Source organism: Cercospora kikuchii (genome assembly GCF_019650295.1).
Source record: "Cercospora kikuchii DNA, contig_00001, whole genome shotgun sequence".
NCBI lineage: Eukaryota > Fungi > Ascomycota > Dothideomycetes > Mycosphaerellales > Mycosphaerellaceae > Cercospora > Cercospora kikuchii.
In genome coordinates, this window is record NW_025408582.1 from 439,175 (window position 1) to 467,042 (window position 27,868).

General features: G+C 52.3%; 12 protein-coding genes across 12 annotated transcripts; 4 read left to right on the top strand and 8 right to left on the bottom strand.

The window, feature by feature from the left end:
* Nucleotides 1–187: 187 nt before the first annotated feature.
* CKM354_000012900 (uncharacterized protein) lies at nt 188–1,381 on the top strand (the record flags this gene model as incomplete). Its single annotated transcript, XM_044795212.1, has 1 exon — nt 188–1,381. The coding sequence occupies one exon, from the start codon at nt 188–190 to the stop codon at nt 1,379–1,381; it is 1,194 nt and encodes a 397-aa protein (XP_044651147.1).
* Nucleotides 1,382–2,160: 779 nt separating this feature from the next.
* Nucleotides 2,161–2,713, bottom strand: CKM354_000013000 (uncharacterized protein; the record flags this gene model as incomplete). Its single annotated transcript, XM_044795213.1, has 3 exons — nt 2,161–2,298; nt 2,357–2,506; nt 2,561–2,713. The coding sequence occupies 3 exons, from the start codon at nt 2,711–2,713 to the stop codon at nt 2,161–2,163; spliced, it is 441 nt and encodes a 146-aa protein (XP_044651148.1).
* Nucleotides 2,714–3,539: 826 nt separating this feature from the next.
* CKM354_000013100 (uncharacterized protein) lies at nt 3,540–4,789 on the bottom strand (the record flags this gene model as incomplete). Its single annotated transcript, XM_044795214.1, has 2 exons — nt 3,540–4,664; nt 4,727–4,789. 2 exons carry the CDS (start codon nt 4,787–4,789, stop codon nt 3,540–3,542), a joined length of 1,188 nt encoding a protein of 395 aa, XP_044651149.1.
* An 800-nt stretch (nt 4,790–5,589) lies between these two features.
* CKM354_000013200 (uncharacterized protein) lies at nt 5,590–6,588 on the bottom strand (the record flags this gene model as incomplete). The annotated part of the gene is made up of 1 exon (XM_044795215.1): nt 5,590–6,588. The coding sequence occupies one exon, from the start codon at nt 6,586–6,588 to the stop codon at nt 5,590–5,592; it is 999 nt and encodes a 332-aa protein (XP_044651150.1).
* Nucleotides 6,589–7,581: 993 nt separating this feature from the next.
* CKM354_000013300 (uncharacterized protein) lies at nt 7,582–8,937 on the bottom strand (the record flags this gene model as incomplete). Its single annotated transcript, XM_044795216.1, has 1 exon — nt 7,582–8,937. The coding sequence occupies one exon, from the start codon at nt 8,935–8,937 to the stop codon at nt 7,582–7,584; it is 1,356 nt and encodes a 451-aa protein (XP_044651151.1).
* A 668-nt stretch (nt 8,938–9,605) lies between these two features.
* Nucleotides 9,606–10,523, bottom strand: CKM354_000013400 (uncharacterized protein; the record flags this gene model as incomplete). The annotated part of the gene is made up of 1 exon (XM_044795217.1): nt 9,606–10,523. The coding sequence occupies one exon, from the start codon at nt 10,521–10,523 to the stop codon at nt 9,606–9,608; it is 918 nt and encodes a 305-aa protein (XP_044651152.1).
* A 722-nt stretch (nt 10,524–11,245) lies between these two features.
* On the bottom strand, nt 11,246–12,532 carry CKM354_000013500 (uncharacterized protein; the record flags this gene model as incomplete). Its single annotated transcript, XM_044795218.1, has 2 exons — nt 11,246–12,342; nt 12,478–12,532. The coding sequence occupies 2 exons, from the start codon at nt 12,530–12,532 to the stop codon at nt 11,246–11,248; spliced, it is 1,152 nt and encodes a 383-aa protein (XP_044651153.1).
* Nucleotides 12,533–13,828: 1,296 nt separating this feature from the next.
* Nucleotides 13,829–14,923, bottom strand: CKM354_000013600 (uncharacterized protein; the record flags this gene model as incomplete). The annotated part of the gene is made up of 1 exon (XM_044795219.1): nt 13,829–14,923. One exon carries the CDS (start codon nt 14,921–14,923, stop codon nt 13,829–13,831), a length of 1,095 nt encoding a protein of 364 aa, XP_044651154.1.
* A 764-nt stretch (nt 14,924–15,687) lies between these two features.
* On the top strand, nt 15,688–17,487 carry CKM354_000013700 (adenylate cyclase-binding protein; the record flags this gene model as incomplete). The annotated part of the gene is made up of 2 exons (XM_044795220.1): nt 15,688–15,737; nt 15,885–17,487. The coding sequence occupies 2 exons, from the start codon at nt 15,688–15,690 to the stop codon at nt 17,485–17,487; spliced, it is 1,653 nt and encodes a 550-aa protein (XP_044651155.1).
* Nucleotides 17,488–18,662: 1,175 nt separating this feature from the next.
* CKM354_000013800 (uncharacterized protein) lies at nt 18,663–21,791 on the top strand (the record flags this gene model as incomplete). The annotated part of the gene is made up of 1 exon (XM_044795221.1): nt 18,663–21,791. The coding sequence occupies one exon, from the start codon at nt 18,663–18,665 to the stop codon at nt 21,789–21,791; it is 3,129 nt and encodes a 1,042-aa protein (XP_044651156.1).
* Nucleotides 21,792–21,874: 83 nt separating this feature from the next.
* Nucleotides 21,875–24,238, bottom strand: CKM354_000013900 (uncharacterized protein; the record flags this gene model as incomplete). Its single annotated transcript, XM_044795222.1, has 5 exons — nt 21,875–22,033; nt 22,093–22,215; nt 22,292–22,750; nt 22,806–24,094; nt 24,148–24,238. The coding sequence occupies 5 exons, from the start codon at nt 24,236–24,238 to the stop codon at nt 21,875–21,877; spliced, it is 2,121 nt and encodes a 706-aa protein (XP_044651157.1).
* A 1,514-nt stretch (nt 24,239–25,752) lies between these two features.
* CKM354_000014000 (uncharacterized protein) lies at nt 25,753–27,428 on the top strand (the record flags this gene model as incomplete). The annotated part of the gene is made up of 4 exons (XM_044795223.1): nt 25,753–25,893; nt 25,948–26,003; nt 26,083–27,068; nt 27,133–27,428. 4 exons carry the CDS (start codon nt 25,753–25,755, stop codon nt 27,426–27,428), a joined length of 1,479 nt encoding a protein of 492 aa, XP_044651158.1.
* Between the last annotated feature and the right edge of the window lie 440 nt (nt 27,429–27,868).

Below are 27,868 nucleotides of genomic sequence, written 5' to 3' on the forward strand. Positions count from 1 at the left end.
TACACAATGCCCACTTGGGGTACATTAGAGCCTCCGCGGGCACGCATCATCGTTATAATCTCTCAAAATAACCTGCTGCATCGAAACGAGATTCTTCCGAGAACAATTTACTGCAGTACACCCACGACCAACAAATATATCACGCGCCAGCTGCTGGATAGCCGGCATACGAACTCAGACCGTCAAGATGGACTCCTTCCCAAGCAACATCTTCACCTTGCTTCCGTTCCACGACCACGACGCTGTCAAAAAGCCCAGCCAAGCTCGTGGAGATGCTGATCACATTGAAAAGCAGCATGCCTCCATTGCCAAGAAGGATGCAAAGACAACAATCCTGAGTCTACCAGCAGAGCTGATGCTCGGGATCGTCTCCCATCTTCCACCACGAGAAATCCAACGCTGTCGCGGTGTGGCTTCATCCTTCCGTGATGTGATCGACGAGAGCCAAAAGTCGCTCCTCAAAGCCGCTCCAGCACAATACCAAGGCCTAGTGGACGCGCAATACTACAATGGTACTCCACAGGAACCAAGCTTTTGCAAGTTTCTCTTCTGGTATCTCTCCAAGCGCGGCATCTGGAAAGAACCGAAGTACATTTTCCGCAGCATAGACAGAGTAGTCTTCCAATGGCTCATCAACTGGTCATCCGAGATCGGGGCTGCAATAAAGTACTTCCCAGAAAGCGAACGCCCTGCTAAGCAACTCACTGTCACCTGGCAAGAATATCCCGACGCTTTGATCAACACCCTGAAGGCCGTCGGAGCAGCGCTCGTGCAGACTTACATCGACACTCACATCTGGGAGCTCAGTACACATGACATTGTGACGCAAAAGTTATGCTACATCAGGACAGTCAGACAGTTCATGGACATTGTCGACTACACATATTCGGATGACATCGGATCAAAGTTCGATCTGACAGCACAAGCTGCCAAGTTCAATCTTCCATTGAGTAGAGAAGAACTTTGTCAGTACTACCTCGACATCAAAGCGCGTAAGGAGTCAGCTTTGCCCGATTTCCCTCATTCTCTGCCTGCAAGACCCGAGGACAACGACAATGGCTTTCTGAGCACTGTGACTGCAAGAAAGAAGGACAGTAATATCCTTCTCCGCATTCCAGAAGTCGTGAACACGCGCCACGCGTTTCCAAAGTTATACCTCACAGCTGTGGAATTCTGGCCCGGATACTTCAAGGAAAGACGGTTCAGTCTCAAAGAACTTCGCGCGTACCTAGACGTTCATTTGCCGTATATCGGTGATGATTTGGCGTATTGCGTTCGATCGACTTGGGCTTTTGACTTGCTTTGGGAGGCTAAGAAACGGGGCAGGGTTTTAACTGCGTGGGAAAAGGCTGCTGTTTTGGAGGAGTTGTACGTCTGCTAGAGGGGAGGATTTTGTTTGCAACCTTTCGGCAGAAAAGATAGATAATGGTTCTGCTGGGTAGCAGGATAGGGAGTAGTTCTGATTTCATGTATCCAATAATGTCCTCTCAACGAAGCTATCAAAATACGCTTTTCGTGCCTATATCTCTATGTTGTGATCTCTATCCAAGGTGTCTTGTCCACCAGACCGAGAGGGGGAGAGAGCGAAACCCCGGTTAGGGCCCAAGGTCCACTCGTGCCACTGTTGAGCTTATCTGAAAAGCGCCCTTGATGCTTTCTCCTTACTTATTGCCGTTTCGCCGTCGGCAAGTATCGGAGGCTCATTCCAGTTAACAATCGGCGCCATCTGTGGAATTCCTCTCTAGAACTATCCCAGTGGACGGTATGAGATTGATGCTACGCATCCAGGCAGAGTGATATCATGGTGGCGGAAATATGGGCTGTCAGCCATAGGGACGACTGAGTCACAGTAGAAGAGCTATGTTGAGAGTAAGACGAGGAAAGGTATTGAGGATGGGACGAGTGATCGATTGCTAACTAACGGACGAAGTTATTACATACTGTGGAACCGGGCTCCAGTCGTGGAAGTTTGATACTTCGAAAGCCTCCCCGTCCTGGTCCTGGATGTTGGCATTGCATGTGAGACATGTCGACTCTTGTGTGTACGGAATCCTGAGCAATACCGATCATCGACTACGTTCTTGGAACGGATGTCAGTCGGTCAGCGGTGCCCTAAGATGTGATACGGATTAGTCAATGCCAGCTCCTCTTGAGCCCATTCTAATCTCGTGTGTAGAAGCGATTCGCGTACTCCTCATCCAAACCCTTCCCCTCCCTCTTCCATGCCGTTGCAATACTTCTGATCATGCCGTTGAGCTCAGAGTCCATTAAGAAAGTCTCCCAAGTCCAGCACAAACTCTTGCAAAGGACGTTTAGTTCTTTTGAGGCGTTCATAAGTTTCTCTGTTTGATGTCACGTAGTCCAAGCAGTACGCCTGTAGCTCGTCGCGCCAAGTGAAAGTGTAATGCAAATCGTGATCTAGCAGGTCGTCAAAGAAGTCTGGCAGTTGTGGGATCGAATGGCGGGCTGTGGTCTCAGCCCTGTTGCACAACGCATTGTTGACTTCCTGTCTCAAACGTATGTGTGTATGGACACTTTCATGCAGAACAGCACCACTGACGATCATCGGGCCAAAATCGCCTGGGATGAGCCCTTTGATCTCGTCATCAGTCATGGCGCCGAAACTTGGGATGTCTCGACGAAGGATTCCGATATTCGCCACAGAGAAGTTGTCCCGATCGTCCCAAACAATTGGCGCTACAGCGGTCGCCATGTCGAGAACATTGTTGTAGTATCTTGGTGCATCCTCAACATAAAGCTCGGTCCTGCAGCTCGGGCAGGAGTTGCTTTGTTGCACCCATGGCAAAATGCAGTCTTGACAATATACATGCCGGCAGGGTAATTGGACTGGTGTAGTCATCGCGAGGTAGCACACATCGCAGACCAAGGGTTGCAAGCCCGACAGAAAACCCGTTCTCGTCGGGAGAGCCATGATGTGTGTCGTAGTGGTGTATGCGAGGATCGAAAGTTGAGTAAACAGGGTGCGCTGAGCTAGTCCTGTTGCTTTATGTTTGAATAGGGCATACCTCAGACGATACAGGAGGTGAGGATGATCTATATATGAGGATGATAGAGACCGCTACAAACGCCTGAGAATACTATTGTCCACGTATAAAGATTGATTAGGACAATGGCATTCGTGCGCTGATCCGTGGAGAACAAAGAGGGGGAACAGTATCGTAGCGTTGAACATACATCGGGCTTGTGCTCGGCTGGAGATACCGCGTATGAAGATCAGAAAGGAGAGTTGATTACGTTCGAACACGGGGGTATTGCTGACTCCTTGTCTGAGAGTAGCGAGTGTACTATGAAGTGCGCAAAGTGAGTGATCCTGACGATCGATCAACGCCTTCTCAACGAAAGGTAGCTAGCTCATCGCTGCTATTTCGGCGGCCTTGTAAATTCCAGCTGTACCCCTTACTCCATCCCATGCCTTTCAACATTGGCTATAGAACAGTGCACCAAGCTCATCCCTCTGAGAAAGACATGGTGCCATTGATCTGCTCAATTCATAGCGCTCAGCGCCTGTCCTGACCATGCTATATCAACATGATCGGCTGATCGCGGCGCATCCAGTCAGAGTGAGTCTGACATTCATCTCCCTCTCGTGCCTCTTGGACCACCTTGTTCGTCAAATCGACATTGTTGACCGCATTGAAAAACGTCTTCACAGCATCCGTGAATGGCTGCAAGGCATGTGGCACGTCATCCGTGAGCCGGCCATCAGGTAGAATAACGCCAAAGAGCTTGAAAGATCGGGTCATTGGGCACCACTTGAAGCTGTAGCCAGCGTCGAGCTGTAAGAGCTGGTCCATGAAGTCTGGTGTGTCCGGAATTGCGAACGGGAGGTGGCGAGGTGCTTCGACGAATAAGAAGAACCTGTTAAGCCGAGCCATCGAGTCGATCTCGTAACCTAGCTGTCTGTGCATGACTTGGCCCGGAATAATAACACCTGGGATATAGACGTCGCAATATCCAGAAGCAGGTGGCTCAGGCGCGTGGGTCATCTGGACTTGAGACGCCTCTGTTTTGTCAGGGTCGAGAGCGAGTCTTGCAAATCCTTTGCCACGAAAGCGGATGTCCAACTCCTCATGCTCGCTCATTGCCGCGTGATGGGCTACTGTGACCAATTTGGTCGTGAATGTTTCGTTGTCCACTGCATTGAAAAAATTCCGCAATTGGTCCGAGAGTACGTTCAGAAGATGAACCACAGCTCGAATAGTGAGGTCAGGAGCGATGTCTCCATTGACGGAAAGGTGGTCGAAGCCGTAAATCTGTATCGCGGAACGCCAAGTGAAAGTGCAGCGCACGTTGTGGTCCAACAAGCTGTCAACGAAACTTGGAACGTCTGGGACGTACCACAATGGCGACAGAGGGTTCTCGCTGACAATATGATCGTTTCTCATGCGATGTATCCGTATGTAGTCACATATCTCGTCGTGGAGGGTCGCACCGCTAAGTATGACAGGTCCATGATCGATGCTCCGAAGTCCCAAGGTGATCAGCTCATTGTTCTCCTGAATTGCCTGATACAAGTCGACTCTACAGTAAGGGCAGCTGCTTTGATCTTGAAGCCATCTGTGTATGCATTCGTAGCAAAATGTATGGCGACATTGAGTCTGCGTTGGCTTCGCGGCTTGAGACATCAGCTCGAGACATATGCCCTACCAAAGGGAGTCAGTGGAAATTTCGAGGATCGGAGATGCCTTGGTGCGACCACACTTACGCATTCGTTCTCATCCAATGGCCGAAGATCTGCCAGGTATTCTGCCTTAGTCGGAAGCGCCATGTTGTTGATCTCGAGTCGTGAGGGAAAAGGAGTCTGATATTCTGCGGGTGTCAGAAATAGTGCTGGGAGTCGAGAATTGAGCTTTAGTAAGCGCACGGGTGCGCTGCAGCCTGGTTGAGTGCGGCGTGGGGTCGCGCAGAAGTCGCTGTCAGGCTCGAGCTGCTAGTGCTTGCGCTGGAGCGGTGCTCGTGTTCCTGTCTGAATAAATCCGAAGGGGGAGATGAAGCTGGACGGACAAGAAGCTGGCGAACGGCAGCTGAAGAGGTAGTCCGCAATGCCTGTGGTGAATGGCGGATGACGAGCGACCGACGGATGGGTGGCAGCCGCCGACCGGCCCACCATCTCCTGAATCTTTCCGTGCGAAGTGGGCTACAGCTAGAAAAGTGTCATAGACCGTACCTGGAGGTTGAATTGCAGCTGGACTTCCCTCGCAGTCGACAAAAAGACCGCTGAACATTGGCATAGTTTTGAGACACGATTATAGCGTGGCTTCCGAATGCAGCTATTGCGCACGCTCCGCCAACACTTTTAAGAGCGTACTCAGCGAAGTCTCTCAACGAGCAGAGGCTGAACAACGATGCAACGACTTACGTTACTGGGAGCTATCGTAGTCTGAGACAAGCGATCTTATTGTGAGAAGGTATTTGATTGCTTTCTTCCTGGCCGGACTTCGGACCTATCTACCTAGAAAGGGATTGAGACCGCCTCTTCGAACCAGAGTCTACCCTCCAGCGGCCAGCTACCTGCGCTGGACCGACGCTTGTAATTTTCCATACTCCTACGCTGCTCCTGACGCTACTTTACCACTCCTCGTCGTCGTCCTCATCATCCTCCAAATAAAGCCACCTTTCCCATCCGTCGGAGGACTCTATCCATCTGATATCCGCAACTCGCTGTGCAATTTCGAGCATTTCGGCCTCAAGATCAGCTTTGTTCAGAAACCATGACTGACCATTAGCATCGGTGACCTTTCTGGTCCAGCCTTCTAAGTCCTGGTCAAGCCATCTCTCCCACATCTCCTCCTCGGTCTGGTCGAGCCGCTCGGGAGCGATCTTGTACATCTCGTCGAACTCTCTGGCTACGAAGAGTTGCTCCTGCCGCTTCTTCAACTCGAGACTAACGCCTGTTGTAGGAGAGGTCTTCCCCTTGAGAAGATTCTTCTTCCAGTTGTGATCTTTGAGTGACGGGTCAAGGAAAACTCGCTCGCCATATTCGTCTACACGATTGAATCCGGCGAGTTTCTCCTTGGCAGCAGTGAGAATTTCGTGAGCTTCACTTTGCTTGCCCTCCTTTCGAAGTTCATGAGCATGGGCGCCAGCTTCTTCGAACTCGCGTACAAGCTTAGCTCGAATGTATTTGCGTTGAAGCTTTGGTGGCAGCCTGTTGTATGCTTCAGCTTCAGCGCGGGCAGCTTTCAGCTTCTCTCTCGCGTCAAATATTCTGATCCGGAGGGTTTCGGGGCCTTCATGGATTGCCAGAGGTTCCGGTGCGAGCTCAAGCAGTTCATCGCTGTTGAGTAGAGCTTCTTTGGCTGTCTCGAGCTTTTGAAACAGGCGGACGTGGAGCTCAGATTGACCTGCATCTGGGCACTTATCCGGATGTAGGACGAGGGCGAGCTTGCGGAAGGCGACGATGATGTCCTTCTCTGTGAAGCTAGATTCGTAATAGAGACCCAGGATCGATAGGGGATCGTCGAAGCCGTCGACTTGAAGCATGGCACGGAGGTGAACGGCTGAGTTGGTATCGTTGGGCAACATCTTTGGAAGGGTTCCGCCAGCGGAGATATTGATAGTGCTCATGGTCGCTGCTACAGACAAAGCTTCGAATTGGGTTCGATGTGACTTCTTGCTCTGTGTGTTTTCGGGTCTTTCGTGCTAGTGAGGTGGTCTTCGAGTAAGTGTCTTAGTTTGTGGAGACTTCGAGAGTAGAAGAGAAGACGGGCATTACTGTTATACTTGCGAGAATGGCCATCAACACAAGTAGATTGACGAATAGTGCTGGGCGACAAGTGAACAAACTTCTTTGACAAAGGTCGCACAACTGCATTGTCCAGCTTTGGGCATGATCGATGTACTAACACAATGAGTTTGCCGCTACCGCATGGAGAGGCTCCCACCAAAACAACCGTATATTGACAACCATTTTGTCCGAACACGGAAAGTACTCGTAGCTGCCTGAGTCGGGCACGGGGAAGACTGTGGCACAGAAGTATCTATGCAGCACGTCGAGTTGAGACGGTCAGGTCACCGAGATTCGCCGGCAAGTGCTTGAGCAAACAGGACCTGCTCCCGATTGATGCAGCAAGGGTGTCGATCGAAGGACAATTGTATCGTTTACAAGCATCATACACCGTGGTATATCATCCATTGATAAACTATTTCGACTTGATTGATGGAAGAGACCTTCCATTCTCGAATCTAATACAGAGGCCTGAGCAGCACTGGGATGCCAGATGATCGGCGTGCTTAGCGGATGGCATTAGCAGTCCGTACCGTGAGGAGCGATCAGCCAGATGTGATGTGGAGAGCTACATGAGTTCAAGAGAATTTGCGATCGACAATGTTCGATTAGACTGCTTGAACAATTTCCTTTTATCTATTCACCTAAAGAAGAGCGCGCCAGAGCCAGCGTGGTCCTTCAGACCTCGCCAGCGATGTCCCGGGCCGGTTTATCCCCGTCAGCCCCCATAAATTGTCATAGATCCCCAAAGTAGTTCATCAAAGGTGAGTCAATTACAATCTTGTCAAGGGCTTAAGCCTGCTGAGCGTCCTTCTTAGACATCTGCCGAGCCCTTAAAACAACGTGAACTCGTACTCATCGTCCTCCTGCAAGCCACGTCGCACCGCAGTCGCCAACAAGTTCGTCAGAAACTCTCCGCTTGGCTCTTCATCAAACCAGTCTTCCACTTCGTCCGCCCACATCTGCCACATTGGCCCCGGAAGCGGACCAGCCAACTCGCGGTTCATGCTGCATCCACGGTAGGCATACTGCATTCTGCTGCAGAACTGCGTGAACTTGTATCGAATGTCATGGATCGGGATCTGCTCGATGAAACGAGGGGCTTGCAGTGCAGGGTTAGTTTCCAGAGGGATCAACTCTCGCAACAGGTTGTAGAGAGTAGACCCGGAGAGGACTACGGGTTCGAGCCGGAATGGGAAATCACCTTCGTCGAACCCTGACGACTCGTCTTCGCTGTCGGAGTCGTCGTCATACCAGCTGCCGTAGAAGCTACTGTTACTCAGTCGAACCCCGCCCTCGGTCGCGTCGTTGTTATCGCCAGCACGAGTTCCACCGTCGCCTCCGAGATCATATGCCTCAGCCGATCCGTCTTGTCCTTCGATGAGATTGCTGTCGTCAGTGGCAGGTAGTGCAAGTCGGGCAAGTGTCTGAGCATCGATCCGAACATCGTACTCTCGGCCCCAAATTGCTGGGACTGGTGCTCTAGTCCTCGCTCGGTTGACAATGCTGGTTGCTATCGGCCCATTTCCAGGAGTGTTGAAGAAGCTGGACACTTGGTGCGCCAAGATGGTCATGGGATGGTTCGGAATGTCCAAGTGCGTTACGGCACGGCCGTAGGTTCTCACAGACATGTGTTCGTAGCGGAACTCTGAAGTTCCGCGACGTCGAGAGAACGTATAGCGAGCGTTGCGGGTTAACACTTCATCCCAGAACACTGGTATTAGACAGGTATTGTCAGCGCTAGCCGAGCGGATGTAATCGCAGACGTAGTAGTAGACCGCATGACCGTCGAGGATTATGTGATCGGCATCGGGGTCGGATCTGTCTCGAGGTTCTGCAAAGAGCGTCCTGTTGCTGTCAATCGTGACATACGTGCCTATACCAGGCACATATGTGCCCTCGCCAAGGTCCGGAATTGGTTCCGCGATCTCCAGAGGCCTAGCTCTTGGAAACATTGTGCGAGCGTTGTCGGGCACAAAGTGTCGTGTCCTGCACGATGGGCGAGCCTCAACGGGGTCTGTAATCCAGCTTTGTAAGCACTCATAGCAGAGCCTGTGTCCACATATTGTCTGAGCGATCTCCACCGTGGGTTCGTGGCAAGACTCGCAGTATTCGCTGTCTTCTGGGTTTTCCAAGCGCAGCCGCTCGAGCGAGGCCGCCAAAGGCGTCAGGTCGCGAAGGAGCGACATCTTTTCTGCTGGATGTCTTGGGATTGTTGTCGCGTTCGAATGGTTCTGCGCTTGTGCTGCAGTACTGAGTTGAGTTTTCTGATCTGATCAAGTTCGATCTCAGAGGAGATGTCGGTGCCAAAGATATAGATCTTGCAAAGATCGTTGCAAGACAAAGCTGAAAGAAGTAAGTATTGCATACCATTGAGTCGGACAAAGCTTGAGCACCAAGGCTTTTTCGTTCGGTGTACAAAGGACGTGCGAATCAGATATCTCCGTACAATGCCTTTATCTTCGACATGTATGGAGAGGTGGGCTTCCTAGAATCCTGTACGACGGTGTGCTGTTCAAGGTCAATCAGCGATCTGGGGCGAGGAGAACTATTTGAGAAAGCGAGAGACTTATTCTAGACATGAATGATACTGTGTATTAGATGTCCTGTTGCTAAGCTACCCATGGAGTGCTGTGATCAGCGTAATACAGGATCCGAAGCCTGTAAGAGAATGTGAGAAGTTATTCATACGTTGAGTCGCCGTACCTCTCATCTGCTCGCGATGCAGGAGCGGCCTTGATAGCCCCGTTCAACAGGGCGTGCTGTTCTGCGTAAGAAAGCCACTCTCCAGATCAGAACAGCTCAGCGAGGTCGCCAATGTCTCATCAACACTTTAAGCTGGACAAGAGACAGTCGCCTATCCTGTTGGCTGTTCACTGGCGGGGGCTACAGGCCCTGTCCCAGAAAAGCAAACATCCAACTCCGCACTCATACCTTCACCGCGACGATTGGCTGAATGGGCAATAGTTGTGATGACCTGCTCACACTCCGGAGAATTGAAGTAGCTTCGAGCTGCTTGCGCAAATATGTACAGCGGGTGTGCAGGGCTGTCCCAAGCATCCTCGCCCGCGGCCTCTCCACGCACTGACAGGCGGTCGAACTCGTATGTCAATCCAGCATCATGGCACGAGAAGCTGCAGCGAGCATCATAGCCCATCAGTTCCTGGATGAATTCTGGCATTTCCGGTACGGGTTCGGGTTCGATTGGCAGCTCGGCGAGGATCCACGACTCGTTCCATTCGTGAAGCAGTTGGATCTGAGTCATGAGTCTTCTCCAAAGGTAGCCGGCCTCGAGGATGACGGGGCGATACGCATCGCGTCCGGCGGCAGCAGCGCGCTCCGCCTCGTGCTGATTGACGTCCGAGACGTTGCGTTGGTTGTTGTGTGCTTCAAGGAAGCTTTGGATGTCCCGATCATCGTGCCCGACACGATCTTCGCGGAACTCCATAAGAGCCATTGCTTGTTCAATGACCTCTATCATCTCCATGGCCTCAATGGGAAAATCGGCAAAGTCTTCAGCGCCCGACTCCGGTTCATACAGCTCTTTGCGGCATGTAGGGCAGCTAGAGTGTTCTTGATTCCAGCTGAGCAAGCAATCATAGCAGAATTTGTGTTTACAAACCGTCTCCACTATCTGGGTTGACGGTTCGTCTTCGTATGGCACCCTGCATATCGGACACTCAACGTCTTCTCCGTCATCCACATTTGGTGGCTGGAATGGGAGGGGTAATGGCACGAGACCTCGAAGGTACTCAGCTCTCGTAGGAACCGACATGTTTCGAGTCTTCGAATGAATGTCGTAGCGAATTGGAACGGTTCCTGCGATGTATTTCTTCTTGAAGGATAGAGTGTTTTGTGCACTGGTGTTGTGTGTTTCGCGGGTGTTGTTGCCTTCAAGCGGGCTCGTGCTGCTGCTGCAGTGCTGATGTCTTGTGAGTTTTGGGTTTTCGTTCTGATCTCCGCAAGAGAAGGGGGAGCCAAAGATATAAGCACTGCATGGCAGTGACAGCCTGAAGCAGGGAAAGTGAATGTCCAATCTCTGGTTAGCACGTGCATTCAAACGACATGCTTTAGTGAACAAAGCCATCGTCAACCTGCAGCATGACACGTGATGCCATGGTTTCAGGTGAATACAGACAGAGACTGTTGTTGTATGATCTGGAGAGTGGGTCCTAGGTCAGGGACTGAGTTAGCAATCTGTGGTCTGAAAATCCACTTGATCGGTACGTGTCTTACATAGCAGAAGAATTGAGATAAGTTATGAATTCATTCGTGAGCTGCGTCTACTCGTGCAGATGCTATGATTCCTACAGGATGGAGCTTGCATTCGTACAACAGGAACATCCGAGAGGCAGCGTGTTCGAAACCAGATTCGAGGGCCTAGCTTGGGCTGGTGACAATCAGCTCTTGGTGTGGCGAAGTCAATTGGCGGGTGAACTGTTCAGAGCGTGTCGCCGGAGAAGGGCAATGAACTTGGGCGTGTAGAGAGAGCCCAGCTCATTCCATGCGTTCGATATCGTTGGTCGACACGAAACCGTCTTGCCAGCCGGAGATTCGATGGCCTGTGAAGTCATCCCCAACATCCTCGCCCGTCTGCTTTGCCAGCGCGCAGATTCTCGTCGTGAACGCCTCGTTCCCTGAAGCGTTGAAGAAAACCCATAGTTTCTGGGCGAACAGCTCCAGAGCCTGCTGGGAAGCAGCTGCAGAAACACCAACGTGGGCGTCAGTGTAGATGCCGTCGAAATTGTAGCCAGGGGTGTAGTAGCAGTCTTCGAAGCAATAGAAGGCGTCGTAGGTTAGGAGCTGGTCGATCAAGGCTGGTGTCTCCGAGTCCAGGAGAGTGGGCATATTCTCCGGATAGTGTTCGGTGCGTACGAAGGTGGTCAGATCGCGAGGCGTTTCGACACATTCCTGGAGAAGTCTGTGGAGTGATGTGCCGTGGATTACAACATCTGCAAGGATCGGCCGCTCTGCATCACCGACAATAGGTGCTGCTTCGTTCTCGGCGGTCCCGTCTTCGCTTGTGATTCCTGCAGAGCCTTCTCCGGTGAATCGAACCTGGAATTCGTCGTCCAAAACCTGGTGTTCACGCCAGGCTCTCAAGATCACACTTGTTGTTAGGCGTCCATGTCCCAGCAGATTGAAGAAGGCCCGCAATTGTCGTGCAAACATGTTGAAGGGGTGTGCCGTGGCATCCAAAGGTGACTCGTCAGCTACGTCTTGGGTCGTGGTCATGTAATCGAGACTATATGCGAGAAATGATCCCTTCCATGAGAACGTATAACGTGCTTGATGTTCCAACAACTGCTCGAGACAGCTCGGTATTTCTGATACCAGGTAAGGTAAGGCTCGAGTTCCATCGCATTCCTGTAGCTCGTTGGCTTCGCGGTTCCATTGGACTTCGCTGATGAGCTGATTGTAGAGGGTAGAGCCTTCGAGGATGATGATAGGAAAGTGGGCATCCCCAGCGTCATTCAAGCCAGCTTCAGCTTCACTCCCGTCAAGCGCAATGCCTGCCATTGCCGCAAGCTCATCGAAAATCTCATCAGTGAAACTCTCGGTGTCTGATTCGTCCGGCTCTGGCTCATACAGCTCTTTGCGGCATGTGGGGCAAGTATTAGCGGTCTGCACTCAAGCCAAAATGCAATGGTGGCAGAAAGTGTGCCGGCATTTCGCCAATTGTGTCGGTTCCAGCATCGGCTCCTCTTTACAGATCGAGCAAAATGAACTCTTGACTAGAGGCGCAAGGTCCGAGAGGTACTGCTGCTTGGTTGGGAGGTCCATTGCAGTGGTAGGTTTTGAGTTCGACTTCGAGTTCGAGTTACGGGTGAGTCTGTCGTGCAGATGTCGTGAACGGTGTCCAAGTGGTATTGCAAGCTTGCGTTCTGTCGTGTGTTCGGTCTTGGGGTTTCTGGAGTTCAGCTTGATGTGCGGAGTGGAAGGGAAATATATAAGCTCCTCAAGGGGGAAGCAGCCTTGCTTGACAAAGTTACTGTCCGTGGTGAATACGAATGTCAATCACTGCATCCAATGACAAAGGCTTTCATTCACCCTGGGTTTTCTGAGGATGTACCGATGGTGAATATAGTGTATAGTGGAGAAGCATTCTGTTTAGTATCAACGTAGTATGCATGAGCTAATTGAAAGCATCATCCAATCCAAAGTGAGGACTCGTCCAGCGAAGCGCGGGCGTCATGCTGTGTGAATATTTGTGCACAGCTCCTTTGTCGCTGTTGGATAGAGAGGAAGATCCAATGTGCAAGCGCAAAAGTGAACTGTTGACCAACGCGTGTCGGGCGTCGGCGTGTGTTTATTCGTAAAGCCATTTTGAGCACTATGACACTCGCGAGCGACAGCTCAAGGCTCGGGGCATGCGACAATGTAGTGTTGATCTAAGCGCGACTGCATAGTATTGCCGATCTTATGCTCGTCTGTCCAGATCAGTCTCCGCTTGGGGCCCCCATACCTATTGCACAGAGATTCTGAAGTCAGTACCATGCTGTCCGCGCAGCCTCTTCTTGTTTGCACTTGGTGATGAAGGCTTGTAGCATCTCCTGCTCCGATAAGGAGTGTCGAGGACGAGGAATTCTGCCTCCGAAGCCAACTACATGTTTGTGCAGTGCCGCGAGTGGACAGGAATCACGTATAAGTGTTCGGTAGAGATGGAGAAGGTAGAGTATCAGCTATTAGTTCTTGTAAAGTGCAGCTCAAGCATGGCAGAAGGCTGGAATTTCGATAGTGTCCAGCTCTTATTGAGGATCGAGATCGAAATGGAGTTCCGAAACGAGGTGACAGTACAAGCGGAGGAGCAATGACCTCTTTGTACACGGGCGTAGTAAGAGGGCCATTGGTGCGACGTCGGAGAAATGGTTCGTTCAACTGTGCGTTATATAGGCACCTGCACGAAGCCGAGACAGCAATCTTGCTTCCGCGCTGGCACAGGCCACGATCCACGCGTATGTGATATATGCAGCTTTCCGTGCTGCCTTCCTGGCATAAGGATTGAACGCATAGCGGGCAGATCGTAACAACGATGAGCGTTCATAGCAATCAAGAGTCGTCCGACCAAGGGTGCACGTCTCAAGCAGTTCGTTTCCGATACTCGGCCAGCCGGTCCAGCACATTCACGTCGTTCCACAACTCCGCTTGGCCGTTCGTGGCAGGCGTCAAAATGGGCATCCCGACCTGCTCGATCGTGAAACTTGCAGCAACGCTGCCCCACCGTGCAGCTTCAACAACATCAAAACCCGTTCGCACCAGACCGACGGCAAGACCGCCGAGGAAACCATTGCCACCTCCCGTCGGATCGATGACACGGTTCGCATCAGAGTGGTACGCGGGAAGCCATCTCTTCTCATGTGGCCCGAGTACGAAGCAACCTTCCGCTCCAACTCGTACCAGTACGGCGCCTTGCCTCTGCGGCCCGATGCCTGAGTCTAGCAAACGCTGGGCATGTTCTTCGATAACATTCTTCGATGGCTTGTCGGGATGCGTGTACGAGAAGATCGCAGCGAGTTCCTCGTGGTTGGGGCTGATCACGTCGATGTGGTGGAGCGCTTCGAGCGTGTTTGGCAATTCTTCTGGGGTGCAGAGATCGGGCACAGGTTCCCAAATGAAGATTGGTAGTGACTGTGATGCGAATGATTCCGATGTGATGTTGTTGGAAATAGTGGACTTGGCATCCGCCATACTTCCGGCTTCCTTGTGTTTGGCAAGAACTCCTTTGACCTGGTCAATAGCCCGGAGCGGACTGCAAATCAGGTGGAAGGATTTTGAGGCAGCCAGCTCATCGGTAAGATCATCCGCAGTGAGCCGCTTCTTCTCGGTCAGGTACTTGAAGGCCCTGTGTTGGTTACCCGAATATCCATTCCAGCCGCGTGTGGTCGGTGCTGGCCTTGGTCTGATGACTACGCCAGTATCCCACGATGTGACAATGTCAGTCAATTCATCAGGAAAGTCGGTACCAGCATCGACGATCCATCCCACCGAGCGTGATATGGGTGGCGGTGAGAAGAGGCGTGCGCCAATTGCGCTGTAGGTACCCGCTCCGCCGATGACATTCAGTTTCGGGTCTTGGTCCGTACCCTGGGGAGGATAAATGTCGTCGATGATGAACATGCCGAGAGTGCAGAAGTCGGTCCCCAGAGCCGATGCATCTTTTCCAGAGGCCCCCATGTTGGCAGAGAAATCACAACCAATGTGCTGCTGTGGAGATGTCTCGGCCGTGTGTTGAGCTTTGGCGGACTTAAGATTGATCAGTAAAGCTGGTCTGATATTGTGTTTACCGGGGTTGCGGGATGCTGATTGATCGCAGCAGACATGGGCAGCGAAGTGTATAGATTTCACAGGTACTTCTCAGAAGAAGAGCAGCATGTGAAGTTGCTCGTCATGCGTTGGTGCTGGCCATGGCTGAAGGTATATAGTCCCAGTGTGTTCCCGTCGACTTGGCTTTTCTCTAATCCTTCTCTGCCTGGGTGAATTGTTCACCGCTGCCACAACTTCTGACCAGCGAACGCATCAAATTGCACACAGCGACCTGTGAGTGAGATATCTGGTTGATATTGACTTTTCCCAGACTACTACAGAAGATAAGAAGATGATGTAGTAGCGGACTTCGGAAGCCGGCTCGGGAGCATTAGGACTAGCAGGGAGGATCGGCACGTGGCCTGTGCCTTTCCACAAAGGCGCGTTCCACGCTGAGACCGGGGACGGCGAGACGTCGACGCTCCTTCTGGAACATTGTTGGCAAAGTCACTTCGCATCTGCCTTGCGCGCACCGCTCCTCCTCTGCAGACCAACGCCGACCTCCGCCACTCCGCCCCGCCGCCGCGACTCCACTCCGCCCCTGGCAAGCGTGTGGACTGCACCTGCCCGCACTTGGGTAGGAGATCCTTGTCCAGAGCGTTTCTCTGGTTGGCTACCAGCAGCCAGCAGTCACCATGGCAGCTCCGGCACATGGGATGCACAACCTGACCACGCTGATCAAACGGTATGCCTCACTCATCACACTCACCTCGGCCCCCAAGTGAAGCATGTCGGCCGCCATGGACGGCAAGGCAAAGAGCCGCTACGGCTCAGCTACCAGCCCCGTGTCCATTGTCCCATCTGACAACCCGCTGAACTTGCTTCTCCGCAGGCTGGAGGCCGCAACTTCGCGCCTAGAAGATATTGCTTCGTCCGCCCAAATACCCTACGACAACGATTTCCCCCAACAAAATGTCGCCCGCGATGGCCCAACTGCCGCAGGCACCAAGCCTTCCTCCAGCGCCCCCGAGCTCCCCATTGTCACCCCATCCTCCTCACAGCAGACCGTCAAGGCAGCAGAGCCTCTTCCGCCCCGCATCAGCGACATGGACGAGCTGATCAGCAGCGAGGTGAATGCATTTCTAGAGGCAGCTAAAGGGCTGGATCCTTTGGTTGAAGAGCAGGCAGCAGCAGTCGCAAAGGGCTTTGCTGATCAGAGGAGATTCTTGTTGGTGACTACCAAGGCGAAGCGGCCGGATCCGCAATCGCAGACCTTCATGGACCTGCTCAAGGACCTTCAGCAAGATCTGGGCACAGCAGGAGACATCAAGGATAGCAACCGTGGTTCGCCTATGAAAGAGCACCTGGCCATGATCGCAGAAGGCATCAGCACATTGCAGTGGCTCGTCATGGATGGCAAGCCGGCAGATGTCGTCGCTGAGATGATTGGAGGCGCTCAGATGTACGGCAACAGGATTCTCAAGACACACAAGGAAGGAGATCAGGCACATGTGACGTTTGTGCGCTCATACTATGCGCTGCTGAATGCGCTCAAGGAGTACATCAAAAAGCACTACCCCACGGGTGTGACATGGAATGCTGCAGGTATCGATCCAGCACAGGCGATGCGCGAGGTCGATGAGCGACCAACAACGAATGGCACCGCTGCTCCACCTGCTCCAGGAGGTGGACCAGCCTCTCCGCCGCCTCCACCACCGCTGCCCAATTTCGACAATGTGCCTCCTCCGCCTCCGCCGCCAGGAGGTGCGCCCGCGCCCGCAAAGAGTGGTGGAGATATGGGCGCAGTGTTTGAGCAGCTGAACCGAGGCGAGTCGGTGACAGCAGGTCTGAAGAAGGTGGACCGAAGCCAGATGACACACAAGAACCCATCATTACGCGCAAGCTCTGCCGTGCCCGGTGAGGTCGCTCGGGCTAAGAGTCCTGGTCCTGAGATCAAGCCTAAGCCGGGCTCCTTGCGACAGAACAGCACTTCTTCTGCCAAGGCTGCGCCGAAGCAGGGCAAGAAAGAACTGGACGGGAACAAGTGGTTGGTCGAGAACTTCGACTCCCCATCTGCGCCGATCGAGATCGAAGTCAGCATGACGCAGTCCATTCTGATCAGCAAGTGCAAAAATACCACCATCATTTTGAAGGGCAAGGCAAATGCCGTGTCTATCGACAATTGTCCACGATTGCAAATTCTGGCCGACACGCTCGTCTCGTCCGTCGACGTGATTAAGTGTCCCAACTTTGCTCTTCAGATTACCAACACGGTTCCTACAATTCAACTTGATCAGGTCGACGGCGCGAGCATCTACCTAGGTGCGGAGAGCTTGGCGACAGAGGTGTATACCAGCAAGTGCAGCTCCATCAATGTTGTTCTGCCGCCTAAGGGAGACGAGGACGATAGCACCGAGGCTCCTCTGCCCGAGCAGATTCGCAGTTATGTCAAGGATGGGAAACTGGTCAGTGAGATCGTCGAGCATGCGGGGTAGATTTGGATTGGAAGCATTCGTGATGTGTTGTTATAGATATATAGATGCTTGCGGTTGCGGATTGTGTGTGCTATTCCTGTAAGATGAGACGGGCTAGGATAGGTGTCGCCATGTCATGTATTCGTACGTACGGCGGAAGTGTATTCGAAGAAATTGAGATGGGATTGTGATCCTCGCCTATAATTCGCCGGTTCACACGAAGGAGTTGTTTCATCAGCTCGTTGCCAATTGCGTCAAATTTGTTCTGTCATTCCAAGAGGTGGCGCAAGCATTGTAGCTCTCTGACATCGTGGCATATACAAGTGTCAACATGGAAGTAAACGACTCGGCGACTCGAACATCTTAGGTGAAAGTAGCAAGGATCGGCCTTGGCTCCGGCGCGAAGTGAAGCAACCCCCGAGCTGTGCGCCAAAAAAGTTCACGACATCATACACCCCAGCAACTATCTCCTTCGTGGCCTGCTGAATCAAGCGCCGCCTTGTACATGATTTCCTTATCATATTCGACCTGAGGCCGTCACATTGGCTTCCACATCGCATCCGCTCCGGCGCATCACGAGTTTTACGACTTCACGATTTGCATCTGCTTCCATCTACCGAATCTCGCCGCACTCCTCGCGATACTACGCTCGATACAATCCTGCCCGACCGAGCAAAGTTTCTCGACCTCACAAAACTTCGCTTGATTCAGACGTTGCTCAGGCACGTCCAAAGGCTCTCTCGGCGCTGAACGACCTTTTGACGGGTCACACTTCGACTCACAAGACTCCACTCGATCCAGAAGTCACTCAAGCACGACCGGTCGTTGTCTCAGCGCTGAACGAGCTCTTGACTGGTCACAGCTCGCCCCCGAAACGAAAGACACCCGAACCTGCAACGGCACAGACGACGCGCGATGAGAGTCTTGTAGCCGAATTCGCGCCCAAATACCGAAGCTTCGATCCCGACGACACACCCACCGGTCGCTGGCGAAAGAGGCATTCGCTAGGCGCGAGAACAAACGCCACAGATCATGATACACAGGACTCAGAAAGCGCAAGAGACAGAATCAAACTTGGAAGAGTCGCACCGGAAGCTGTCATAGTCTTTCGCTCTCATCATAAAGAGAACTTGAAAGCGCCAACACGAATTGGACATTCGATTCTTGCCAGATCGGATTGGGTCCGGGCCAACAGAATGGGGAAATCACATGTACAGATTCTTACAACGCCTACGGCTGATACGCCAGGTACCACGCTGCTTCTGCACTTCGACAATAAGCGCTACCTGATTGGGAGCCTTGCGGAAGGGACACAGAGAGCATGTGTGCAAATGGGTGCGAGGCTGATCAAGGTCTCGGAATGCTTTCTTACTGGAAGGACGGAATGGACGAATACTGGAGGCATGATTGGTATGATCTTGACCTTGGCTGATTCGTTGTCGTCGAGTGCTCAATTCTCCATGGAGGAGACGCTGAGGAAACTTCGATCGAAGGCTGAACAGATAAAAGCTACGGAAGGCGAAGATAAATTTGCAGAGCTTGAGGCTGAAGCGCAGGCGAAGAAGGATCTGGGAGGTTCATTGACGATTTTTGGCCCACCGAATCTCAATCACACGCTTGCTACTGCGAGGCGATTTGTCTTCCGGAAAGGCATGCCGATCAATATTCATGAGATCCGCGACAATGGCCTTCCGCAGCAGGATGGGAAAGAGGCTGAGTGGCAGCCGTTCTGGGCAGATGACAATGTAAAGGTGTGGTCCATGTCGATATCGCCCAGCTCGGACGGGAATAAAAGCCGTTCATCGTCCATCAGCCCTCTTAAGAGAAGCTTTGATGAGATGCGCGCAGGAGAAGACGGAAACATGGTGCAAATCACTGGAGACTTGACGCAAGAGGATCGCGACTATCTTACCGTCAAGGCCGTCGTGGGAGACATGTTCAATTCGTCATGGCGACTCGACACGCTCTATGAAACTCCCCTTGCCCAAGTCAAGTTGCCCGCGACGATTTTCGTTCGTGATCCCGAGACAAACAAAATCAAGAAATATACCGGACCACTTCCTGGAGATAAAGAGAACCCACTTCCGAATCCCGAGCTGAAGGTACTGGTTCGGAAGCCTTGGCCTGGTGCTCTTATCAATAATCTGCCAGACGTGAAGCCTGCCAAGCAGGCAGTCAGCTACATTTTCCGAAATCACATGCAGCGCGGCAAGTTTCATCCAGAGCGTGCGATAGCGAGAGGCGTCAAGCCTGGGCATAACTTCAGTAAGCTCGCGCAGGGAGAAGAGGTTCAGAATGACAAAGGGGATTGGGTGAAACCGGAAGAAGTCATGGATTCGCGTCGAGTGGGTGGTGGAGTTGCTGTCATCGATTTGCCTGGTCCCGAATATATCGACAATCTTATCGCGCGACCAGAGTGGCGAGAGCAGAAAGTTATGGAGGGTGTAGGAGCCGTGATGTGGATGTGCGGGAAGGATGTGGCCAGTGACGAGAGACTACATGCTTTCATGAACGAGTTCTCGCATTTGGAGCACATCGTCTCCTCCGCAGAATATTGCCCGAACCATATCGCCATGGATGGAGTCGCTGGTACTACAGCAAGGCTAAAAAGAGTCGATCCAGACCGGTACAGAGTGCCTGTTCATGATGTGGAGGGCAATGCTACGCAGCAGTATGGCGGTAATGCAGATTTCGCTGAAGCAAGGAAGAGTCGACCACTACCGGAGAAAGCACATATCGCCGTGCGTGGGCAGAGGTTACAGCTGATACCCTCGGTCGTGTTCAAGCCTGAGGAGGCCTTGATTCCCCTGAACGTTGAAGAGGCCGCCGCGGAGGTCCCAGAGGAGGTGATGCAAGAGGCCAGAAAGGCTCTGGAGGCTGCGAAGAATCCTGGTGATGATGCTCTGGAATGGATGAGGTCTCTACCTCCTGGAGCAGACAATGCGGAAGTCATCACGCTTGGAACTGGCTCAGCGCTGCCATCGAAGTACCGTAACGTGTCATCAACACTTGTCCTGGTGCCTGGCTGGGGTAACATAATGTTTGATGCTGGAGAGAACACTCTGGGTCAACTAAAGCGTGTATTTGATCCTGTAGAGCTGAAGAAAGTCCTACGAGATCTCCGATTGCTGGTCATCAGCCATATGCACGCCGATCACCAACTTGGGACGACCAGCGTCATCAAAGCATGGTATCAAGAAATGCACGACAGCAAACCTGGAGACCGCGTTTCCCAAACCGATAGCTGGGAAGACATTCTTGCTCCTCGCGACCGACTGGCCGTCATCTCGGAGGCCGCTATGCAGCAGTGGCTATATGAATACAGTCAGTTGGAAGACTACGGCTACTCTCGCATCGCACCTCTGTCCCTCAAGACTGGGGATCCGCAAAAGCGTTGGCACAGCAGATTGTCCTGGTTTCTTCCACCTGTTCAGCTAAGCAACTTAAGCACAGCGGATTATCAGGATAAACTCGAGGCCCATACCGTTCCTGCTGAAGCTTTGCAGTTAAGCGAACTTGAGGCTGTTGCGGTGAAGCATTGTCATGGCGCGAGAGCTGTGAGTGTCACACTTCCATCCGGTTTCAAAGTCTCATACTCGGGCGACTGTCGACCCAGCGAAGCTTTCGCTCGAATTGGAAAGGGCAGCACAGTCTGCATTCATGAAGCTACGTTTGACGACGAATTACAAGGCGATGCGGAAGCGAAGAACCACAGCACAACATCCGAAGCTCTAGACATCGCGCAAAAGATGAACGCCCGAGCATGTATCTTGACGCATTTCAGTCAACGATATCAGAAATTCCCGATCCTGGAACGAGTCGAAGCAAGTACAGCTGACGGCGACGTAATGGACACAAATACCGCTGCAGACACTCTCGCGGACGAAGTGGTCAACGACCCCGAAGATGAAATGGCCTCTGGGCCTCTTGAAGATGCTGCTGCTACATTCCCCGATCAAACTACAGCGGAAGGCGACACAGGGAAGCAGTACAACCTCCCATCTAACAAGAAAGTCTATAATGATGATGGCTCAGCTCTGGATGAGAAACCTAAAGCAGTGAAATTCAAGTTGCAATCGGACATGAAAGTTGCGGTTGCGTTTGATTACATGCGAATCAAGGTGGGAGATGTTTGGCAGATGGAGAATTTCACGCCGGCGTTTTTGAAGTTGTTGGAGGTGGAGGAGAATAAGAAGGATGAGGGTGCGGAGGTCGGAGGAACGAATGGGGGTGCTGATGGGAAGGCGGGTAAGAAGAAGGCGAAGGGGAATGGACAGCAGGGGAATAAGGGCAAGGGGAAAGGTGAGAAGGTGAGGAGGAATTGAAGGCTTGCATTAGCGGCGGACGTTGTTGTCGCTCCGATAGATGAATGAGCACGTCGTCAAAACTACTCGCTACAAAATTCAACTCAGACATCTGCGTGAACCATGCTCTCGTAATCGGAGCAGGTATCGAACTCTTCAGCTTCGCGCAGTTGAGACATACATGGGTTTGTTTCAGACGCTGCCAAAATATCAGGCAGCGTCTCCGTGATGACGCCTAAACCAGTGAAACCATGAATCGGATGCTACCACAGTCAGTCAGCAAACTCGTTGTCGTTACCGGACGCAACGTTCGGAGACGTACCTGAGTCGAGTACAATCCTGTAATGATAGTGTCCTTTTCCGTCGGAAGTTCTTTGAAATGGAAATCCTCCTCGCGTGTACCCTCGGGGAGAAATGCGTGGCTCATGCCCCACGAGGTTTCAATCTACAAGGTGGTAGTATTAGCACTTGGTTGGCTTTTTGGTGGGGCTTTGAGGTGTTGCGGGTAGGTTGGGACGTACTTTTATAGCGGCCAATACGTCTTCCTCGATTGTCGGCTCGAAGTAGAGGTCACCGGACTCGTACGCAACAGAGATCGATGTGATGATCTCGCCTTCTGCCCCATGGATTTCGAAGTTCTCTCCAGCATCGCATAAACCGCAATGACCGAGACTTGTGTCAGATTCTGGCGGAGCATCATCGGAAAATTGGAAGTCGATCTCGGTGATAGCTAGTCGTCTTGTCACAAAAACATTGGTCAGGCACTTGAGATGTTCGCCTCGAGGGCCGCCGAAGGTGGTCCAGGTGACGGGTTCAAAGTTTGATGTCCAGTGAGGATGCTGGTCTACGAGATGAAGGCTAGATGGTGGTACGCAGGGATACCATAGTGCCATTCTGCGGAGATTCACGACGCCTGTCTCAGTCTGCCAAGGGTCTGTACTTCTGCCGGTGTCGAAGTAGATAGACACAATCTTGAATGCCTGTATACTTTTGTCAGAACGAGGGAGCATCACATACAGAATTTTGGGCCCCTACATCGAAAGCAAGTCCGACTTGTAAGAAAGGACCGGCCTCGATGAATCGTTCCGTGACGGGAGCACCAGTCGGGTCGCCGAGCCAAGGAGTTTGCTGGTTTGAGCTAGTCAAGACGCGGATTGCGCGCAGACCTCCAGAGTCTACAGCAACCAAGAAGCCCACAATTTGTGAATCGATAGTGCAAGCTTGTTGGTTTGGTGACAAGTAGCCTACACTGGCGGACGGCCCATCTTCCGTGTGGAACTGGAAGCCTGATACATACGTGGCTCCGCCGGCGCCCGCTAGCGAGGCAGCTATGCGAACGATCTTTTCAGGCCAATATAGTCTTCGTTTGTGGAATATTGCGCAGCCTCTGCGATATACTGCGTGAGGCCCTGTGGAAATGTCTGCATGTGAGTGCCCAGAGACCCCCGCCCCAGGACCTTGCCGAACGCCCGGTTGATCTGGGGCCACAGGGGTGATGCGAGCATCCATCAGCGGGACAATCGTCTGTAAAATGGCCCATACTCGTCTTCTATTGCCTAGGCAGTTCTTTCGAAATCTCCCAGTCACTCGCCAAAGGGCTCTGAGGTCAATCTTGTCCTTTTGCTCGAGGGCCTCGAACAAAAACTCGCGGTCGCCTCCGAATCGGAATCGTGACTTCCAGAAGGCCTTGCTCTCGAAGATTGGCCAAAAACTTCTTGCAGCGCTTCGGATGTTGAAGACTTCTTGTGTAGTCAGTAGTTCAGCGATCATTTCTCGCAATTCTAGCGGGAGCTGCGCGAAGCAATCTCCCACAAAGGAGCAATCTTTCGGTCCATTCGGAGGCTTGCTGACCAGGTCCTTTTGAAGCCGTAGAAGGTTAACCTTGCAGGGATCATTATTGAGATACCGCTTTGCTCGAGGCTGTGGCTCGTGCTCCGGGTCCGTCTCTCGGCAGATATCCTCCCAAGGGTATCCCGATTTCTCATCTCTGTAGATAAGGTCTCCGTAACAATGATCCCACGCCAGTCCATGACATTCTGCAGCATACGGCACTGAGACACAGAGCTCGAGCAGACGGCCAATGTCCACCTCATGTGGGGCGACGTATTTTTCAAGCAACGTCCAGCAGGAAGCATGAAGGAGAAAACCGTGCGTGTTGTCCGCGGCTGGTGGTTGACTCATGACCCGAATGGTAGCAACCTCGTCATCGGGCCCGATAGTGCTCCATGTTTGGTTCCGACTAGTCGGAGCAGTGAAGTGGCCCGCATTGGCTTGCTTATAGAGACCGACGCCGGTGACACAAAGCCCTTGTGGAGAAGAATATACTGCAGCGATTAGTGACATTCTTCTCGCGATAGTTGCCATTTTCCTACGATACCTGTGCGGAACTCTTGTAGCCATGACTGAGCTGTTTCGTTTGCTCCGTGGATGTAGAGGCCACAGATAACACACCGAAACTCGACTTCCATGGTGAGTATGAGGGCAGATTGGCGGGTGGACGGCGTATCAGGGCACGCGTGGTGAGTACTGTGTCGTGATGATAGTCTTTCTGCGTGCAGGCAAGGAGCCGGTCTTGAAGTATGCCTCAGGTGACGTTGATGTCCGGATCAGCTTGCTTCAGATGGAGTCACTGGCGAGCCATTGAGTATCTGTTGCATAGCCGTGCACTAGAGTGTTGCTTCTCGTCGTAGACGCGCAGAGGGTTGGTCGCCGACGCGTCGCGTCTACGCCTCTCCTCGGATTCGGATCAAGGCAATTTGGCGAAACGATGCGCGCAGGACATCCTCACATCCTTGCAATGCAACACAAGGCAATGCCTGTCATGAGGACCAAGGAGCGGGAAGAATTGCTCGTCATTTGAACGAGCTCGCTGGCGCAGGCTGGAAGGTAGGGCGGCATTCTTGTGGATGAATGGGAGCAGAATGCTACACTGCAGGCTTACAGGCTTACGGCACCGCTGCCGCTCCTTTCCCAAGCTGCCTCGCTTCGCGAACCAATGCAAGAGCCTCATGCTTTCCGACAGCCGGACGCCCTTCCGCAACCTGAGCACGCAAATCATGACTTGACCACCAGCAGCCAAGAGTGCGAAAAGCAAGAAATACTCAATCCTCCTGTTACAATCACACCGGCCACGAGCAATTAATAGCATTTCTCATCCACAATGCATCCCGTGTGCACGACCGGGGAACGAGAAAATAGTTCCTCAACCGTACCGATGTGGATCAAACACAGCAAATACCCATGTCTTCGCTGCAAGCTCCGGTCTCGCGAAACAACCACTCAGAAACCCAGATGAATAATCAATCTCCTTCAAAACCCGTACACGGTTGCCGGTCGGTTATTCTGCGAAAATGAGGGTGAGGTGGTAACAAGAAAGCTAGGCATCTGTAACCTCGACGCCACGTCGGAACGGCAGTTCGAATCGCGAAGCCCTACTTCTCCAGCACAACAACCACAGCCAAAGAGAAAACACAAGGGGAGAGCTCTCCACATTAGCCGGGGAAAGATCCAGCTAAGCGAACGCGAAGTGGTCCTCTCTCCGCAACGCCAAGCCGCCACCTGTCACGCTAAACTCCACGCGAACTTCTCTGCACGACGCCAACACGTGGGAAGCGACGACTTTGTCCCTTTGTATCCATCGTACAGCATATTCGGTGCACTTGGCAGTGTCTTGGACTGTGCAGGATGTTGATTGCCGTGCATTGCTTGCCTCGGGCATCCGTCATTCGCCACGCGAAACCCGCTGCCGTAGGGAGGTAAGCAGCTGTTCCGGCAGAACTGGGGCATCTCGTAGGATTGGAATGCCGGGGTGTTTTTGGCGGCGTGGAGAATGGAGTGGTCACTCGCTTGCTCGAATTGGAACCGATTTTAATAAGTTGAGAGTGCACTGTCGATCTTTGCGTTGACCTCGCTTTCTTTTCTTTCTGCTCTGCGGTCCGGTGCAGTTTGTTCTGTCAACTGCTGTTTCTGCAGAACTTTCAAGATGGCGGACCACAAGGAGGCTTCAGACATGGTTGAGGATGTCCCGTTGAAGGTCGATCCATATTCGCAGGACAATATCACATGGACGGAAGAGGAGGAGACGAGAGTTCGGAGGAAGCTGGATCTTCAGATTGTGCCGATGGTGAGTGACAGGACATGCGGGAGACATAATTGCGCAAGCTGACAAGTTTCACAGGTGACAGTCTTATACCTCCTCTGCTTCCTCGATCGTGCCAATATTGGAAATGCTCGGTATGCATTATGCCCTCGAAAGATGTTTGAATTGCTTGAGCATACTTTCTTCGAGCCCATGCTGATTCTTGGACTGCAGAATTCAAGGCATGGAACGCGATCTTAACCTCTACGGAGTCCGCTTCAACTGGGCACTCAGTGTCTTCTACATCGTATACTGCCTGGTCGAAGTACCATCGAACATCATCCTCAAGAGAGTCGGGCCCAGATTCTACATCCCGCTTCTCGTGGTCGGCTTCGGTCTTGTCTCCATGTGCACAGCATGGGTAAACACATTCAACCAATTGTGCGTTGCTCGCGCATTTTTGGGAGTCTTCGAAGGAGGCACCATGCCCGGAATCGCTTTTTTCCTGTCTGCATTCTACAAGCGCAAGGAGCTCTACTTCCGTGTGGGAATCTACGTCAGTGCAGCTTCCATGGCTGGAGCCTTCGGAGGTCTCCTCGCTGCAGGTTTGGCTAAGATCCCTCGATGGGGAGTGGAATCTGCACCAATCCATACATGGCGGAATATTTTCTTCTTCGAGGGTCTGCTGACAATGATCATCGGAGGTCTGGCTCCTTTGATTTTGCCACAGAGCCCGGAGACTTCCACCTGGTTGACTGAACGAGAGAAGTTCATCGCCGCTGAGAGATTGCGAATCGAACATCGAGCGAATGCGAACCAGGTCGTGAAGCCGCACCATATCAAGCGTGCTCTGCTCAACATCAACAACTATATCTGTGCAGCTGGATTCTTCTGCATCAACATCACAGTCCAGGGTCTCTCGGTCTTCATGCCAACTATTCTGCGCGATCTGGGCTGGACTGCAACGAGGGCACAGCTTTACAGTGTTCCAGTCTATGTGTCGGCTTCTGCGATCGCCATTTTGATCGCCTTCATCAGTGACAAGACGAGGCAGAGGGGTTTGTACTTGGCTGCATTCACCACTTTGGGCATTACGGGCTTCGCAATGCTCCGTGCAGACATGTCAGCCAATGCTCGTTATGGTGCTGTCTATCTTTGCGCACTTGGCGCGTTTCCGGGAGGGCCTGGGTTCCTCTCGTGGGGCTTGAACAATGCGGCTGGTAAGTCGTGTCACTTCGAATGGCGTCATCTTAGCGTTAAACCAATTACTAACAACCTCTCCAGGTCCTGCTGTTCGAGCAGTCTCAGGCGGATGGATCGTGACTCTGGGCACATTGGGCGGAATTGTCGCAACATGGACATATCTGGCAACAGACGGGCCCAAGTTCCCGACTGGACATACCATCAACTTGTCCGCGCAAGTCGTGGTCTTGTTCTTGGCGATTGGTGGCATGCTTTACTGTTTGTACGAAAACCGCGTCCGAGCGCGTGGTGGACGGGATAGTCGACTGAACGGGCTGACCGAGGAGGAGATTGCAGACCTGGGATATCGGCATCCGGACTTCAGATATATGGTTTGAGAGAGAGATCAGCTTATGCACGAATTCAACACGGACATGATTGATGACGAAGACGAAGCATGTTTTGTGTGCAGTGACCAGAAGTATCATGGTGAGACATTCGAGTTTGCCCTAGGGTTTGCTCTAGAAATGCATCGTCCCACCCTGCTGATTTTGCTGATGAGGAAAGGATCGGCCGAAGGAGTGAAGTGAAACCTTTGATTACACTAAGCATGGGCATTCGCAAGATGAGTGATCACTATCGTTGCGATCTTTTATTATGCCGGCCACCAGGGCCGACTAACAGAAGCTAAGTCATGAACGGCAGTCTCGACTATCATGATTAGATCGTCGAAATTTCACTTGGTCTATCTGCGTGAGCTTAGGCATCAGCTTGCCTCTCAATCGATCATCATTACTAAGATCACCAATACTGGTCAGCATCTTGATCTTCAGGGACA